At 42.2% G+C, this 13,726-nt stretch overlaps 1 protein-coding gene across 10 annotated transcripts in view; it reads right to left on the bottom strand.

Moving 5' to 3' along the window:
- Positions 1 to 13,726, bottom strand: part of UNK (unk zinc finger) — a 45,418-nt gene that overhangs the window by 12,784 nt on the left and 18,908 nt on the right. For 4 of the 10 annotated variants that reach the window (XM_065034095.1, XM_065034100.1, XM_065034093.1 and 1 more), the window contains exons 3-10: positions 12,031 to 12,207; positions 11,507 to 11,637; positions 11,243 to 11,378; positions 9,570 to 9,687; positions 8,501 to 8,585; positions 6,526 to 6,668; positions 5,173 to 5,220; positions 4,079 to 4,279 (exon numbers count right to left, since the gene is read on the bottom strand). In XM_065034095.1, coding sequence (XP_064890167.1) covers positions 4,079 to 4,279; positions 5,173 to 5,220; positions 6,526 to 6,668; positions 8,501 to 8,585; positions 9,570 to 9,687; positions 11,243 to 11,378; positions 11,507 to 11,637; positions 12,031 to 12,207 — 1,039 coding nt within the window. The remainder of the gene's footprint in view (positions 1 to 4,078; positions 4,280 to 5,172; positions 5,221 to 6,525; positions 6,669 to 8,500; positions 8,586 to 9,569; positions 9,688 to 11,242; positions 11,379 to 11,506; positions 11,638 to 12,030; positions 12,208 to 13,726) is intronic. The other 6 variants (XM_065034101.1, XM_065034098.1, XM_065034099.1 and 3 more) reach the window with 2 other exon arrangements.

Here is a 13,726-nt window from a genome sequence, read left to right as displayed (position 1 = left end):
GAGTTATGCAAAGACTTGTCACAATTACATTTGCCTTCGATGCTGCTATAAGTCCTCTGCTGCACAAAGGACATCTTAAGAACCAGGACCAAAAATTAATTATTTTGCCTTGCTATAAATCACTAATCAGCCCTATCAGTATCTAAAAAAGGGCCAGAATGGAGAGACGCACACTATATTTTTAAATTATGTAAACGTTTTTCAGCTTTGGGAAAATAAAGTATGTAGATTATGTTTTCCCTCAAACTTTTCCAGCTCCCAGCTAGGATTGCAAAACAAAGTAAAGTGAACAACTAATCAATTTTAAAAGAAACATTATCAAAACTGATTTAAAAAAAAAATAAAATATATACATATATATATATATATCTATATATATATAAAAATATATATCCTTCCCCCATCCATTAACATAGAGAGCTATAAGTGACGTGAAGGCTGCCTCGAATTGCAAAACTGTATGAATGCAAACATACATTTGGAATTCCATTATCCAGCCTAAAAATTCAGCTTAGGGACCTTCCAGCATTATATCCTTAACCGATATCAACCATCTTGCCTCACAACATCAGTCATTTCTGAGCTACAATAACCAGAGCTGGGAAGGAAGTGGCCTCTTGAGCCTGTCAGTGTGTAACGGTCTGTTCTGCAGGCCTTGCTCTGCTCCTCCCAGGCTGCTACATGCAGAAGGCACAGGGAGATCAATCACACCCTGCAGGCACCGAGACAGAGCAGGAAAGTGCCAAGAGTCAGGGCTGCTTGTTTACTCGCTCTCCAACCCCCTCCCCGAGTCTGAATCGGAGATATATTCCAGGCATAGAGTCTGCTCGATCGTTTTTATTGCAAATGCAGGCAGTCACCATCTCCACGGGGGAGATTAAGGCGCGATGTGCAACAGCAGCGCACGAGACGCCACACAGACCTGAAGCGATACGCCTTGACTTTTTGGCTTGAACAGTCTTATGAAAAAAGATAAATGATTGCTGGAGAGGGATGACATAACCAGACAGGCGAAAGAGCAGCAGAAGAATTCATCCCTTGGTTTTACTTAATTAAATCATTTTTTCTGCTCAGCTCTCTGCCTATAGGCAGATGGGGAGGTCAAAGACTGGCAAACAGGCAGCTGAAATACGGATGCAAGATCCTTCTGCAATGGGCACCATCCTCTCACACTTCCCTGAACAACATACAGCACATTTACATGCAGCAAAACTCCCACTGAACCCCTCACAGGCTTGTTTTCCTTTGTGTGCAATAGATGTGTTACGTTAGCGCATCTGTGTGCGTCTGATAACACGCCTGCTAAATTATACAACACATCCCTACCCTGTTTGACACTCATCTGAACACAAAATGTGCTATCAACAGCCGTCAGCAGCTACAGCAAAGGCACATACGCAGCCACGTCCCCCCCACCGAGAGGCTTCCTGCCAATGGAGCTGGCTGGCTCTGCCACTGTTAAGTCGCACTGGAAGGGTTTGGGTTTTTTTCTTTGAGAAGGAGAAAAAGTGAACACATTTCTAAGATAGTCGCAATTCCCACTGTCTTGAATTCAAGTAACACCAGTGAAAACCAGAACGAAAAAACTGTCACCACTAAGCCAGTCTCCTTCAGCTCTGCATAACATGAAAAAGGGCGAACATCAAGACAGAAATTCAAAGGGCAGCCTGAAATTCTCCAATTCACTCTGTTGCAGTCAGAGAAGAAAACAGGGGACATAAATTATGAGTAAAACTAAGCATTTTCTGACCAGAATGGAACAAACCTACTGTGCTGTGTGTCAGGACTTGGGAACATCCCCCGGTAATGGCATTTAAGTCCTTCCAGTGCAGCCAGCAGTTTTCCAGCTTGCTAAATCTTTTGGGACTCAGGAAAAGTATTTTTAGCTTTAACCGCTGGCTCGGCCTTACCACAAACTATGTGGAACCTATTAACACAGAAGGTGCATTTTTCATTCTAATAAGATAGAAACTATTTGTTCTCATTCTACAGAGGAAAAATGACGAGACTACTGCAGAGTTGAGCCAAGGTGTCTCTTCACTTTTCAAATACAAGTGAACAAAGTTAAATGCCTAATTATTGGTCTGATTTACAGGGTATATGAAAATCTCTGATGCCAAAGGGAATTACAGACGATTTTTAAAAGTAAGTAATTATAGATTAAGAGAAAATTAAATCAGGACACTTTTGAGACACCTATATATTTGTCTGTAGAGGCCTAGCATAAGGCAACTGTGATTACTTCTACCTATATTTTAACACCTTTTTTTTCCAGTTATTTAACATAGGTTTTTGCTTAATTAAAGTCACACGAGTAAGAAGCTACCTGAATACATTATCTTTGTAGCACAGCCTGGACTTCAGACACAAACGCTCATCATCTGGCCCTCCTTTTAAAAGTCCTATTCATGCTCCATCCCCTTTCTCCTTGGTTTAGGCTTGCTGCCCATTTTCTCCGGAGCAGGGCCTCCCTGGCACCCTGCCTCTGCTGGCAGGAGACAGGGGTTCTCTCAGTCCTTTGGCTTTGGGTTCACTCCTCCTTTGCAGCACAGGCAACAGAGAACGAGTGCATGTTTTTCCCTTTTGTTTCTAAACAACTGCTACAAGCTGCTGTGCCTGCAAGAAGCGCCAGGATCACAGCATGGTCTGCTCTTTACCCCCAAAGACGTGTTGCATCAATTTGCAATTTCCTAAGCCACATCCACACTGAGAGAGACAATGGAAGCATTTATAAGAAAGCGTACGTGCATGTAGCTTAATCTGTATTTGTCACTAAATCATTTTAATTAGGCTAAACAGTGTTCAAGACTAGTCCTACTGCAAAGCTCGGTCAGATTTTCCCAAAGTTGCAAACATAAATAAAACAAAACCCACAGAGTCTGCTTCTAAATCCAACCACTTTATGCAAGACCTTGTCTGGACAGGCTATTTCCACTGTTTTCTCACAGCAGTGCAACACTAATGCAGCAACATGAGCTTATTAAGGCTAGCTTCTTTAATGCTACAGACAAAGAGTTTAAACATAGCCAGGTTGAAAGCAGCATTTCTTGTCACCTCTGTTTTCAAGCAACATAGACCAGGTATTTCTATTCCTTTTTATCTATACATATATAATTTTTTTAAAGAGCTTGTAAGAAATATTTTTGCTTCTTCAGAAAAGTAGCTATTCCTTCCCCTAAATGTTGTTCTCTAACATTTACAAACCCAGTGAAAAATAAAATCTGAGACCCAAGCTCTGGGTTGGGCTCAGCTGACGTGGAAGGGATGGTGCAGAGAAACTACTAATTCTAGTATCAAGAAAGGAAATTCACAACACGAAGCTGACTGTGGAAAAACTCATGTGCAGCAGAAGAGATGGAAAGACTGTTCTAGGCTGAATAAGGCATGACACCAAGAAGGAGAAGACTGAGGAAGCAGCAAGGCAAGACTGGGATATCCAAAAGGGTTAAGAGGGAATGTCAGAGATATGGGTTGGGTAAGATTGCAGAGGGCTCTTCAAATGAGGATGAGGAATTCAAATCTAATACATAAGTCACAGGAGAGAGGCAAGGATCAGAATGATGCAGCCAGAGAAGCAAGAGACAACCAACGTGACATTTTCAATACATCCCAGAAATGAATGGTGAAAACAGAAGACAAACCAAGTCACGGAGATCAAGGTAAGAGTTCGGAGTGAGAACAGAGAAGGAAGGATGAGTTTCCATGAGACAATACAGCAAAAGAAACAGCAACTCTTGGCAAGGACCTAAATATGGAAAAAGAAAGAGCAAGAAGTGATATGTGGGAAGCTGCCCAAGGTCAACACAGGACAGAAGTTGTGAGGGACTGGGAAAACAAGCAGCAGCTTGACTTCTACAAACTGAGTGTGTGATGGCAGCTAGGCAGACAAGAACAGATGCAAGATGGAAGAGACTGGAAGGGAGGCTGAAAGCAACAGCAGAGACCTGAGAACTGCTAATGAGAACAGCGCTTTCTCATTTGTGTTCCTCAAAAAATAAAAATACATTCAAGCTAGACTGAGCAATTTCTCATTTCTTCTCATCCCCCCCAACTCTTCCAGCCAATATTCCCTACTAACCTGGCATTTGAAACTCTTCAAATACTCGGCCCCCACCTGATCTTCTCGCTCAAACCCTGGTGCTTTCTTGTAGCTGCCGGCTGCTGTTACTGAGTCTGGAGGAAAACCAATGGTCTCCAAGCTGTGTGGCTTTCCAATGGCGCCAGGAGGAGACCCACATATATTAGATGGGCTTCCGAGACTGCTGTTCCTACAAAGAATCTAATAGAAGGAACAAGTGTCAGGAAAGTACAGCCAGCAGCAACGACTCGAAGAGGCATCCCACAGATGAGCTCATTCATATCACTGGTTGTGCATCGATTATACTGACAGTCAACACAAGCATACAAGCTTCCAGTAAACAGTAACTGAAAACCAGGGAAAAGCTCCAGTACATACTGGATTTATACAGTCCCACAATTACGGTTTTATTGTTGTTATTTCATACTGGAGTGCAGTCTTATAAAAAACACCCTACAGCTCTAGTGACATTTATTCTTGTTGAGGCCTCAGATGCCACTGACCAAGTTTCCAAACCTGACCAAAACTCTCTTTCCTTTCCTCAGGCTACAGGGGATCCTGTCTGCACTCTGAGTACTACTGTGAAACCTGGAAAGGTGCTATGGCAGTGAGAAGAACCATGCACATCCGAGGTACCTGTAATACTGTATCTTTTGCTTTCCAGTTGGAAATCTGAAACTTTTAATGCAGGCACAAGCCAAGTATCAACTACTGCATTAAAAAACCCAAGGATTTCCAACAGTCCCTTTCTTTGGACTATAACCAGGGATCACAACCACATGCAACAAAGCTAGTTTGCACTGTAGATGAAGCCACAGACAGCAGCAAAGGAGATTAAGATGAGTTTTGGAGAAAGCGCCTACCTGGATCAATGCAGGTATCCCATTTCTCTGGGACAAGAAATAATTTGCCTGCACTGGCAAGCATCACTCTGCTTCAGACAATATTTAGACAGCTACTGCTACCACAGATCCAAACGTGGCACAGGCTGGGCTGGCACCAGAAAGAAGGAGCATCCTACAATGTTTTGATTTTATTTTCATACAGACATTCTGCTGTCCATGCTTCCCTACAGTCACAAAGATACTACTCACTGTGGTGGAGGTGGGGCTAGTTGGCAGAGTTCCTGATTTATTCCACACCTACAGTACAAATACAAAACAGAACAGGCCATGTGAGGCTGGCTGCTAGAGGGACCTTTTTCTCTGATTAATTCATCATGTAAAATGCTCACCAGAAAAGCCATATTTGTTTGCAAGCTACATGCAGATGCCCTGTGGAGTGATGAAGTCATAGAAAGACATGTGTTGCCATTTGGCATATACCCAAGGATTAGGAAAGACTGTTTAAAAGACTAAGAGCTTGGGACAGGAAAGACCTAAACGGTCTATTAAGTGGAAGATATCTTCAATTTCATTGCAGTTTTCAGAGAATTTAGATGACACATTTAAAAGATGAAGGGGTTTCGCTTTTTATTGTTTTCCACAGTGTTATTTAATGAGATAAAATACTACGGTCAGAGTTTTGATTCAAATCTAGCTGCAATCAAATTCTGGATAACTATGAACTGTGAGGATGACTTTAGCACTAATAAATCAAACTATTAGTGTCTCTTTTCAAAGAGTGGTAATAAGATAAAACAGAGGTCCTAAATGAGTTCACCTCATTCCACCCAGTTTCAAATGAGTTAAAGTCACGTCATTTTACCTTCTCAAAACCCCGACCAACCATTTGAAAAGGCTACACACCTTATCAACAGCAGTGCAAACAGGAAAGACTTAACGAACAAGAACAAAAGAAACTCAGCAAAAATGAAGAAGTCTAGCATTCCATGGGCTTCTAATCTGGCTGTATGTATCTATTCAGCATTTAAAGAGCTCCCTTCTTGTACATACAACTAAAATACAGTAACACTAACAATCTGGGGCATTACTTAATCTTATTCCAGAGTTTAGCTATCTCCAAAAGTAGGAGGGGGAGGGAATCAAGGATATCCTATAATGCAACACACAATATGCACAGGCTAAGCCTCTGAGATTACATATGTAAACAAACTCAATTGTAGTTATGTACTTTAGAGGTTATTGGCTCACAGCCTTTAATTAGAGTACTTGGAAACTAAGCCAAATATGTACCTCCAGGCAGGAAGGAGTTGGACTTTATGTGCGGATGTATTCCACTTTCCTGAAAATACATCAACAAACTTTGCACAGAAAGGAAGGCTTAGAAATTTTATAGGTGAGAGTACAATACTAAAGCCACTGAACTGTGTGTTCCAAACAAATAGATCTCTCTAAAAAGTCTGCAGCTGAGATCTGAAAGAAAAATGTCATCACCTTTGGGCTTTTGGATACTTGAGATTTCTCTTCTTGGGAGAAAGTAGTACAATGACTCAGAGAAACCCAGATTTATAAAATATGGACAAAGCTTCCCACAGTGCTACATACATTGCTAAGGTCTGGGGCATGTGGACTAGAAGGGCTGACCGGAACAGAATCACCAGCTGCTGATGGCATGTACATCACAGGGCCTGTCTGTGTTGGGCTAGATACAGCCGAAGATTGCTGTAAATCTTCATTGAGTACAGGCTCTGAAAGAAATAAAACCACACAGAACATTACTAAAAGCTGTACAATTGCAATGGAACACAAGACATTTAGGAACAAGAATACCTAGATATTCTTGAGAGCAAAAATATTCCACAAGCTTCTAAGTATAGAAGTCAGGAGAAATCTCGTCTGGCAAATAGCTACTACTTAACTAAAATTCCTTACACTATTAGTGTCATCACTTGTACCCTGTGCTGCTCTTTAGTCCATTAAGGCTGCTCCAAAATATCCTCCCTGTGTGAACTGAGTGTTATTCATTCAGCTGTCTTGAACTAAGCAGAGCTTCCTACAATGCTAGGCACAAAGTTGATGCGTGCATTATAATTAGCTCACAGAGGTAAGTTTCCACCTGTGCTCCATACAAACCGTTATCAGAAGAAAAGTAATATACATACACAAAAAGAAAGTGTCATTGATTTGGAAGGTAAAGTAGAGATGCTGTAGACCTGCAGTATTTACATCTAACACAACCCAGCATCTTTACAAAAATTATATAACTGATACTATGCCTGTATTGCAATCTCTATGAAGTATTCGTTTCAACACATTTCTTGCTAATAATTACACAAAGAGCAGATACAATAAATGGATTCCTGTCATTTTAATGAAATTAGGCCCTCAGTGTTCACCTTGCTAAAAAAAGGGCTAAAAGATACTATTCCATATGACAGCACAAGAAATAACCTGAGTGTCACAGAGTGTTACTCTGGTTTTAAAGTACTATAGCATCAAGGGCAGTAATCTTGTTAGAAATAAGGCATCTCCTAAAGAAAAATACTATGCTATACACAAGGGAGTTTGCTGAACGCTGTTTCTTTATCAAGATTTCATTCTCTCTTAAGCTTGCTGGATCATACTGTGCAGTTGCATGACTGTGTTTTGGACCATTATAGCCCACAGCCCCAGCTGTAATTACTGCTTGTCAACAAGGCTTCCTATAAAAGGAACTGCATAACCTGTAGGGAATTTACTCTCACCATTCCTTGACAAAGGCAGCAATTACTAATTCCACCATTTACAAAAGATAACCAAATAACAAAGAGATTTGCTCAAGGCCATGTAGTGAGTCAGTATCAGAGCTAATCTATTGACTTCTGAGTAACCTGCTCTAATTGCTGCAAATTCAACTGTAAGACTGGAGCGCAGAAACTGAGGAGCCACAGGAGCAGGAGCTAGTCATTTATCTGTGAATGTTAGTACCCACCTAAATACAGAACTCCCACAACCAAAACAGCATCACTAGTTTACAGATGACGAGGATTGAAATAATGCCCTATAAAAATCAGGGAGCTAGAGAGAAAAGAGGATTTGAGGAAAAGCAGGCAAAAAAGCTGCCTATTTTCCTTCTCCATCCTGACTTAAAGATTTAAACTTTAAGTAAAACTTAATAAATAGCAAAATAGTATTTAGTTTTTGAAATGGATCAATACATTATCTGTAAGTAGCAATTTTATCCTCAGCTTTTTAAAACACTTTGAAACTTAGCTAGGTAGTTCATCCATGCACAAAAGAGGAGCAGCTCTCTCTGTTCCAGTCCTCCTAAACTGACATACAGAGAAGTGACAAGAAACAGAGGGAGATACTTCAAGTCACAGTTCAGTGAGAGATGAGTCCCACAGACCACATATCGCCTTCAGCTCTGCCACCACCTCCCACACTAGCACGCTTTTAGAAGAATTATCGAAGTTAATACTCTGGTTTTGAAAATCCTTCAAAGAAGCTCCAGTTTAGTCGTCCTATATTTTAAATTATTTTGGCCAGAAGCTGTGCATAGCTCAAGTATCTATGAAATACAGAGAAGTAGCCCACGTACGTTCTACATGTGCAAAGGCACAGAAGGGTCCTCGGGGACAGCTGCCAGACTGCTGCATGTCATTGCACTTGGTGGATTTGTAGATCTAAGGATGGGAAAAAAAACACAACAAAAAAAACCACAAGACATGAACAGGAAAAAACAGTGACCAGCAGCCCAGGTACAAAAGTACTATGAAGAGACTGAACATTAAGATAGAAACACAGATAAAAGGCACAAAGGTCAGCGTTCAGGGTGACCATTCCAGTACTTTGCTCCAAAGAAAGGAAAACCCGCTGTAGTTCCAGACACACCAAAGTATGCCCAGCGCAGCTAAGCTCACCCAAACATCAACCCATCACACATCAGCTCACCCAAAGTTCACCCTTTCCATCAAGTCCCTCCAGTCTCACTGGGAGCTCCGGGGATATTACAGACAGTAAAAGGTAGGAAACAGTTGGCAGATGACAGCACAAAAAGCTATAGCCACATGTTTGCAAGGAAAATAACGAACCACTGACAATGATTGTGGGAAATGGATTATTCCCCTGTCCCCCAATCTGACAGGCAGTGACAATGGTTACTTTGCCGACAGCGGCCCAACAAAGCTTTTCAGCACTGTAACATGAAGCATACTAGGACAAGGTGTTAATTACACTTTCTGTAAAGATACTGGAATGCTCTGGGCATGCTCACAACTAAGAGTTTTGTGGTTTTTAGCACCAGTTTGTGGGTATCTATGGTTTAGTGCAATTGTCATCAATCAAGAACTCCTCCTCAAGGAAACAGATGCTGTGTGCTCACCTGCAAACCCACACCATGCTTCAGAAGGACCCCATACCTAAGACTGCTCTTACACTTCAGTTTTCCCCCATTCTTACCTCCTCCCATATGGTCTACCTAATGAAAAGGCACCCCTGTCAAGCAGCTGAATTTCAGCTGACTTCCAGCATGCAGTTTTTCTGTATCTCAGGACCACACCACAAGCAGCTTGCACACTCTCCCAGCTGGCACACTCACATACTTCATAAGCCTGGAATCCTTCTGCTTTCCTAGCCAGCTACCAAATGGACCGAACAGGCTACTGTACCTCTGGATGGAACTGCTGCTCTGTGCGAGTGTGGCAGTATTGGCATGAGTCTCCATTTTCACACTTACTGGGATCCCCCCACTCATCTCCATGTTTCACACTGGGACACGGCGAAGATCTGTGTAAATAAGGTAGCAGGAGAAGGCATCAGACCCACAAAAGTGCTTTGAGTTTTGCTTTCTTCAATCAGCTGCCCACCCTCAGCTGTACAATCTGTTTGGCTGGCTGCTGCTTCCCCAGCCCCCACCCTGCTGCTGTTGCATCTTCTTCCCCCTCTTCCAATTTCCCAATGAAAGAAACGTGGCTTAGCTTTAGCTCTCCATCTAAAATAATGCAACCTGAACCAACATAACTTAACAATATTAGCAGCTGATATGATTAGTGTCAGAGATGCTGGGTCTGGTTTCTGTTTTGGAACTGTACATTCATAGAAAGCTAATAAGTTAATTGGCTAATCCTAAAACACATAATACCCTTACAGTGGTATGTTTCCAGGGTTATAGTGTGGTCATGTGGAAAAGAGGCTGAGTCAGGTCACTGGGGAAAAGGCAAGTCCATTTTCTTTCTCCCAGTCAGGAACAGTTCTTCTTCCCAGCTCTGAATTTTTGCTGTGACCTACTTCCACCACTCTTTATGCTCTTAACCATTCCCTCAAACAACAGCAGAGGGAAGCAGATAGCAGCAGCAGATGCCTGCATGAATGGCAGCCACATCAGCTGGGGGTGGGGAAACCAGCAGAACTGAGTAGAGAAGCCTCTTCCCTTCCCAAAGGGCCCAGGCAGGGGCAGAAAGCACAAGTCTGCAGCCTGAAGACTGGCTTAGCGTTTCTGTTTCTCCTGGAGGGGTTGGGATTAAAGTTCCTTTGATTTTTATTTATTTAATTTTAAAAGTACATTATTTCAGTGCCAATTCAAAGATTTCTGTGAATATTAGAGGCAGGGAAGGGAAGCGAGAACACCCATGGTATTCTCTCTCCTGGCTTTCTGGTCTGCTCTTAAGTTGTTTTGTTTTTTTTTAAAGGAACTAAGGAAAAGCCCCACTGAGACCACAACAAAAGCTCTGTTGTGTTGGAGGAAATGAGGGCCTATAACTTGGATGAAATGTGTTCAGGGAGATGCAGCATGCTGAAAAATCCAGCGACAGCTAAGTGACAAGAACACCCTGGTGCCTCAAGCACAGTCTTTAGTTGGTTAGGAATGCATGTCCAGCTACAGCACTGGTCACATCGTGCCTCACAATGCCCATCACCAGGCACACACAGCAAGCAGCTTGATGATTCTGAACCCTTTACCAGGAAAACACTGCTGTGCGAGTTTGTTTCTAGATGGGGATTAAAACTTGCTTTTGTTTTCTCTCTCTTGCATTGCTTTCTAATGCAGGAGTTTAAACAGTAAGGGGAAGCCAGACACAGTTTCTGTTTGCCATAAACCCAGAGTTGTAACATGATTTAGCAACAGTCATTTATTAGAGATAGTGGTTCCTATATAGAGCAAAACTCCTTTAGTTTGTTATCCTGTCTCCTAGGCAGAAATAACAGTCCATCACGTCTGTCAGTACAGGCCTTGGAGACACACTAAAAAACTATCAACTGGATAAAATCCCAGATCCTGCGTTACAGATTTCTCCTACACCTCGCCACTCAGATAGGAAATAAAATACCAGGACCATGGTACCTGTATTTGTGTTTTCTTGGGCTTCTTCTTCTGTCTTTGCTATTGTGGTAGTAGGGACATGCATAACCCTGGCGACAGAGACGGGGCGGTTTCTTACATTGCTCTGTCTTGTAATTGCCCAACACATACGTTGTATCTGCAAAAGAAGCAACCAGTGACTGGGAGATGGCCAAGACCTGCATTTACTGTACAGAAGTTTGACAGGAGCATGTACTTCACAACCACCAGACTTCCCAGCCCCCAGAGACCCTAAGTGACACTCACCTTGCCACCTAGGCTCCTCACTGAGTATTTTCTCAATCATGGCATGGCTAGCAGCGACTGCAGACTGACCCTCTATGCCACCTTCTGATGTCGTCTGACCATTCTGCAAAGCCTCCATCGCCTGAAGCTCCCTTCATGGACAGAGTTAAATGAACATACAGACTGAGCAGATGAAGAGACAGACAAATGTGTATAAAAACTGACATACAGGAACACAGCAACAATTCCTGAGTGGGTGTATTTCATTCATGCATTTTTTTCTCAGAATGACTTCAGTCGAACAGCAACTGCAATACATGTTCTTCATTCCCTCCAAACTCCAAACCACAGCACAACTAGTTTAAAGTGTGCTCTCTTCCCCCATTTTTAGTATCCTACCTGAATATTTTGTAGATTTGCCTTATTAGGAAGAGATACATCATCATCATCATTCTAACCCTAAGCATTTCACACTGAAGTAGTACTGTCCTTCAATAAGAGTCCAGAAATAACCCTTTTCTTATAGAGCCGCAGCCTCTACCAACCTGATGTCATACACTGGAGAGCGTAGGTCATGGGGCCCATGAGCAAACGCACAGTGGACGCCGTTCTTTGTGCAGTTTCCCTTGGAGTCTGTCTCATGAATGCAGATTCCAGTTTTGTAGTAGCGCAAGTGATACCTCCTTTCTGTGTCTCCAGTAGTTCTATGCAAGAAGGGACACCTGAGGTACAGAAGGAGGGGAAGAACAGCCCCAGTTTAGTCACACAGGTGATGGACTCAACACTACCAGAAGATATATTGCCAATACAGGATGCTGCAGTTGACAACACCTTTGCTAACTCTGCCCCTTCTCTCATGCTTCGTTTTCAAATGCTACACAGGACCCCTAAAACTGTCACCACACAGTACGAAATGGTTTTCCTCCCAAAGAGACAATGGGATTATGAAACCAGCAGCAGCTTATTATTCCAGTCTAGTGACTGTCAGAGATCTGGAAAAGAGCAAGGACACTGTTCAAGGCATTCTGATATACTAGCTATGATTGAAGGGACATCACATGGCACATACCATTTCCTCAGCAGCCCATCTAGACTTCGTGCTGTTACTGTTTCCTGCTGATGTGCTCCTAACAGGGCTACAACAGTCTATCTATAGCCAGACGCATCCTTTATGCAGACCACAGGACAAGAAAGGAGAATTACAATACTACCATTTTAACTGATTGTTTGTTTCCCCTCTTAGGCAGAAAAAGAACAATCTACACTGAGAAAATTAATAACAAAACAAAACAAAACCAAACACCAAACCACACACACACAAAAAACCCAAAACACCGCAACTAGATGGAATAGGTCAAGTTTAGATATTGCAGCATCAAGCTAAAACTACATATCAGCAAAGAGTTCCAAGATGGCAACACTTTTCATTAACTGAGTTCAAGCCACATATGAACGAGTGATCCTGAAGCCAAAGCCCCCAAATATCCTGTTTCCAGTCCCTTCTGGTTCTCTTCTAACAAGAAATAAAGTATTGAAACCAAGGCCTCAGGCTGAGATTATTCTGTTCTGCCATAGTCAAAAGATCTTTACTTAATCAGGTAAAAAAATTACTGTTTTCTTGATAAATAGCATTTTTCTGTGTGTTTATCGTGGCACCATGAAAGGGAACTGAGATTCCATCTTTCTATAGCAACTCTATAAAACACTCGCTATATTTGACCACAGTTTGGCTACACTATTTATTCTTCCATATCTGTCACGTGGCTAAAGTTCTATTACTAGATTAACCCTCTAATTGCTGGAGTCTGCCACATCTACAGCAGAAACACTTGCAACTCTGCTCCAGTTAAATTTATCGCAGTCACGGGGAGAGAAGACCCAATAAAACACACTCACTTCCTCATGTTGCCTTATTCTGGGTACCTGTCATTTCACTATTGGCTTCTTAAAAGTTCAGGAAGACAAAACAAACTGGAAAGTAACTATTATGATTTTAAAAGCTGGGGATAGATAATTCAGGGGGAAGACAGAGCTCCCCCTCTTTCTTCAATCTGTGAAAAACTACACTACCCTGCTAGTGAGCAACAGGTATTATTTGACAGAGTCTTTCTGAGCCTGTTTGTCAGTGAGCTGGGTTTGCTGAACATGCCACGGCTCATGAGGACAGTGAACGATGCAAGAGCTGAATTCCCATCCAAGTCACCCTTAGTATCATCTCAGCAGCAGGCCAGGAGCACTCGG

Source organism: Columba livia, chromosome 18 (genome assembly GCF_036013475.1).
Source record: "Columba livia isolate bColLiv1 breed racing homer chromosome 18, bColLiv1.pat.W.v2, whole genome shotgun sequence".
Lineage (NCBI taxonomy): Eukaryota > Metazoa > Chordata > Aves > Columbiformes > Columbidae > Columba > Columba livia.
This window is presented reverse-complemented; position numbering and strand designations above follow the sequence as displayed.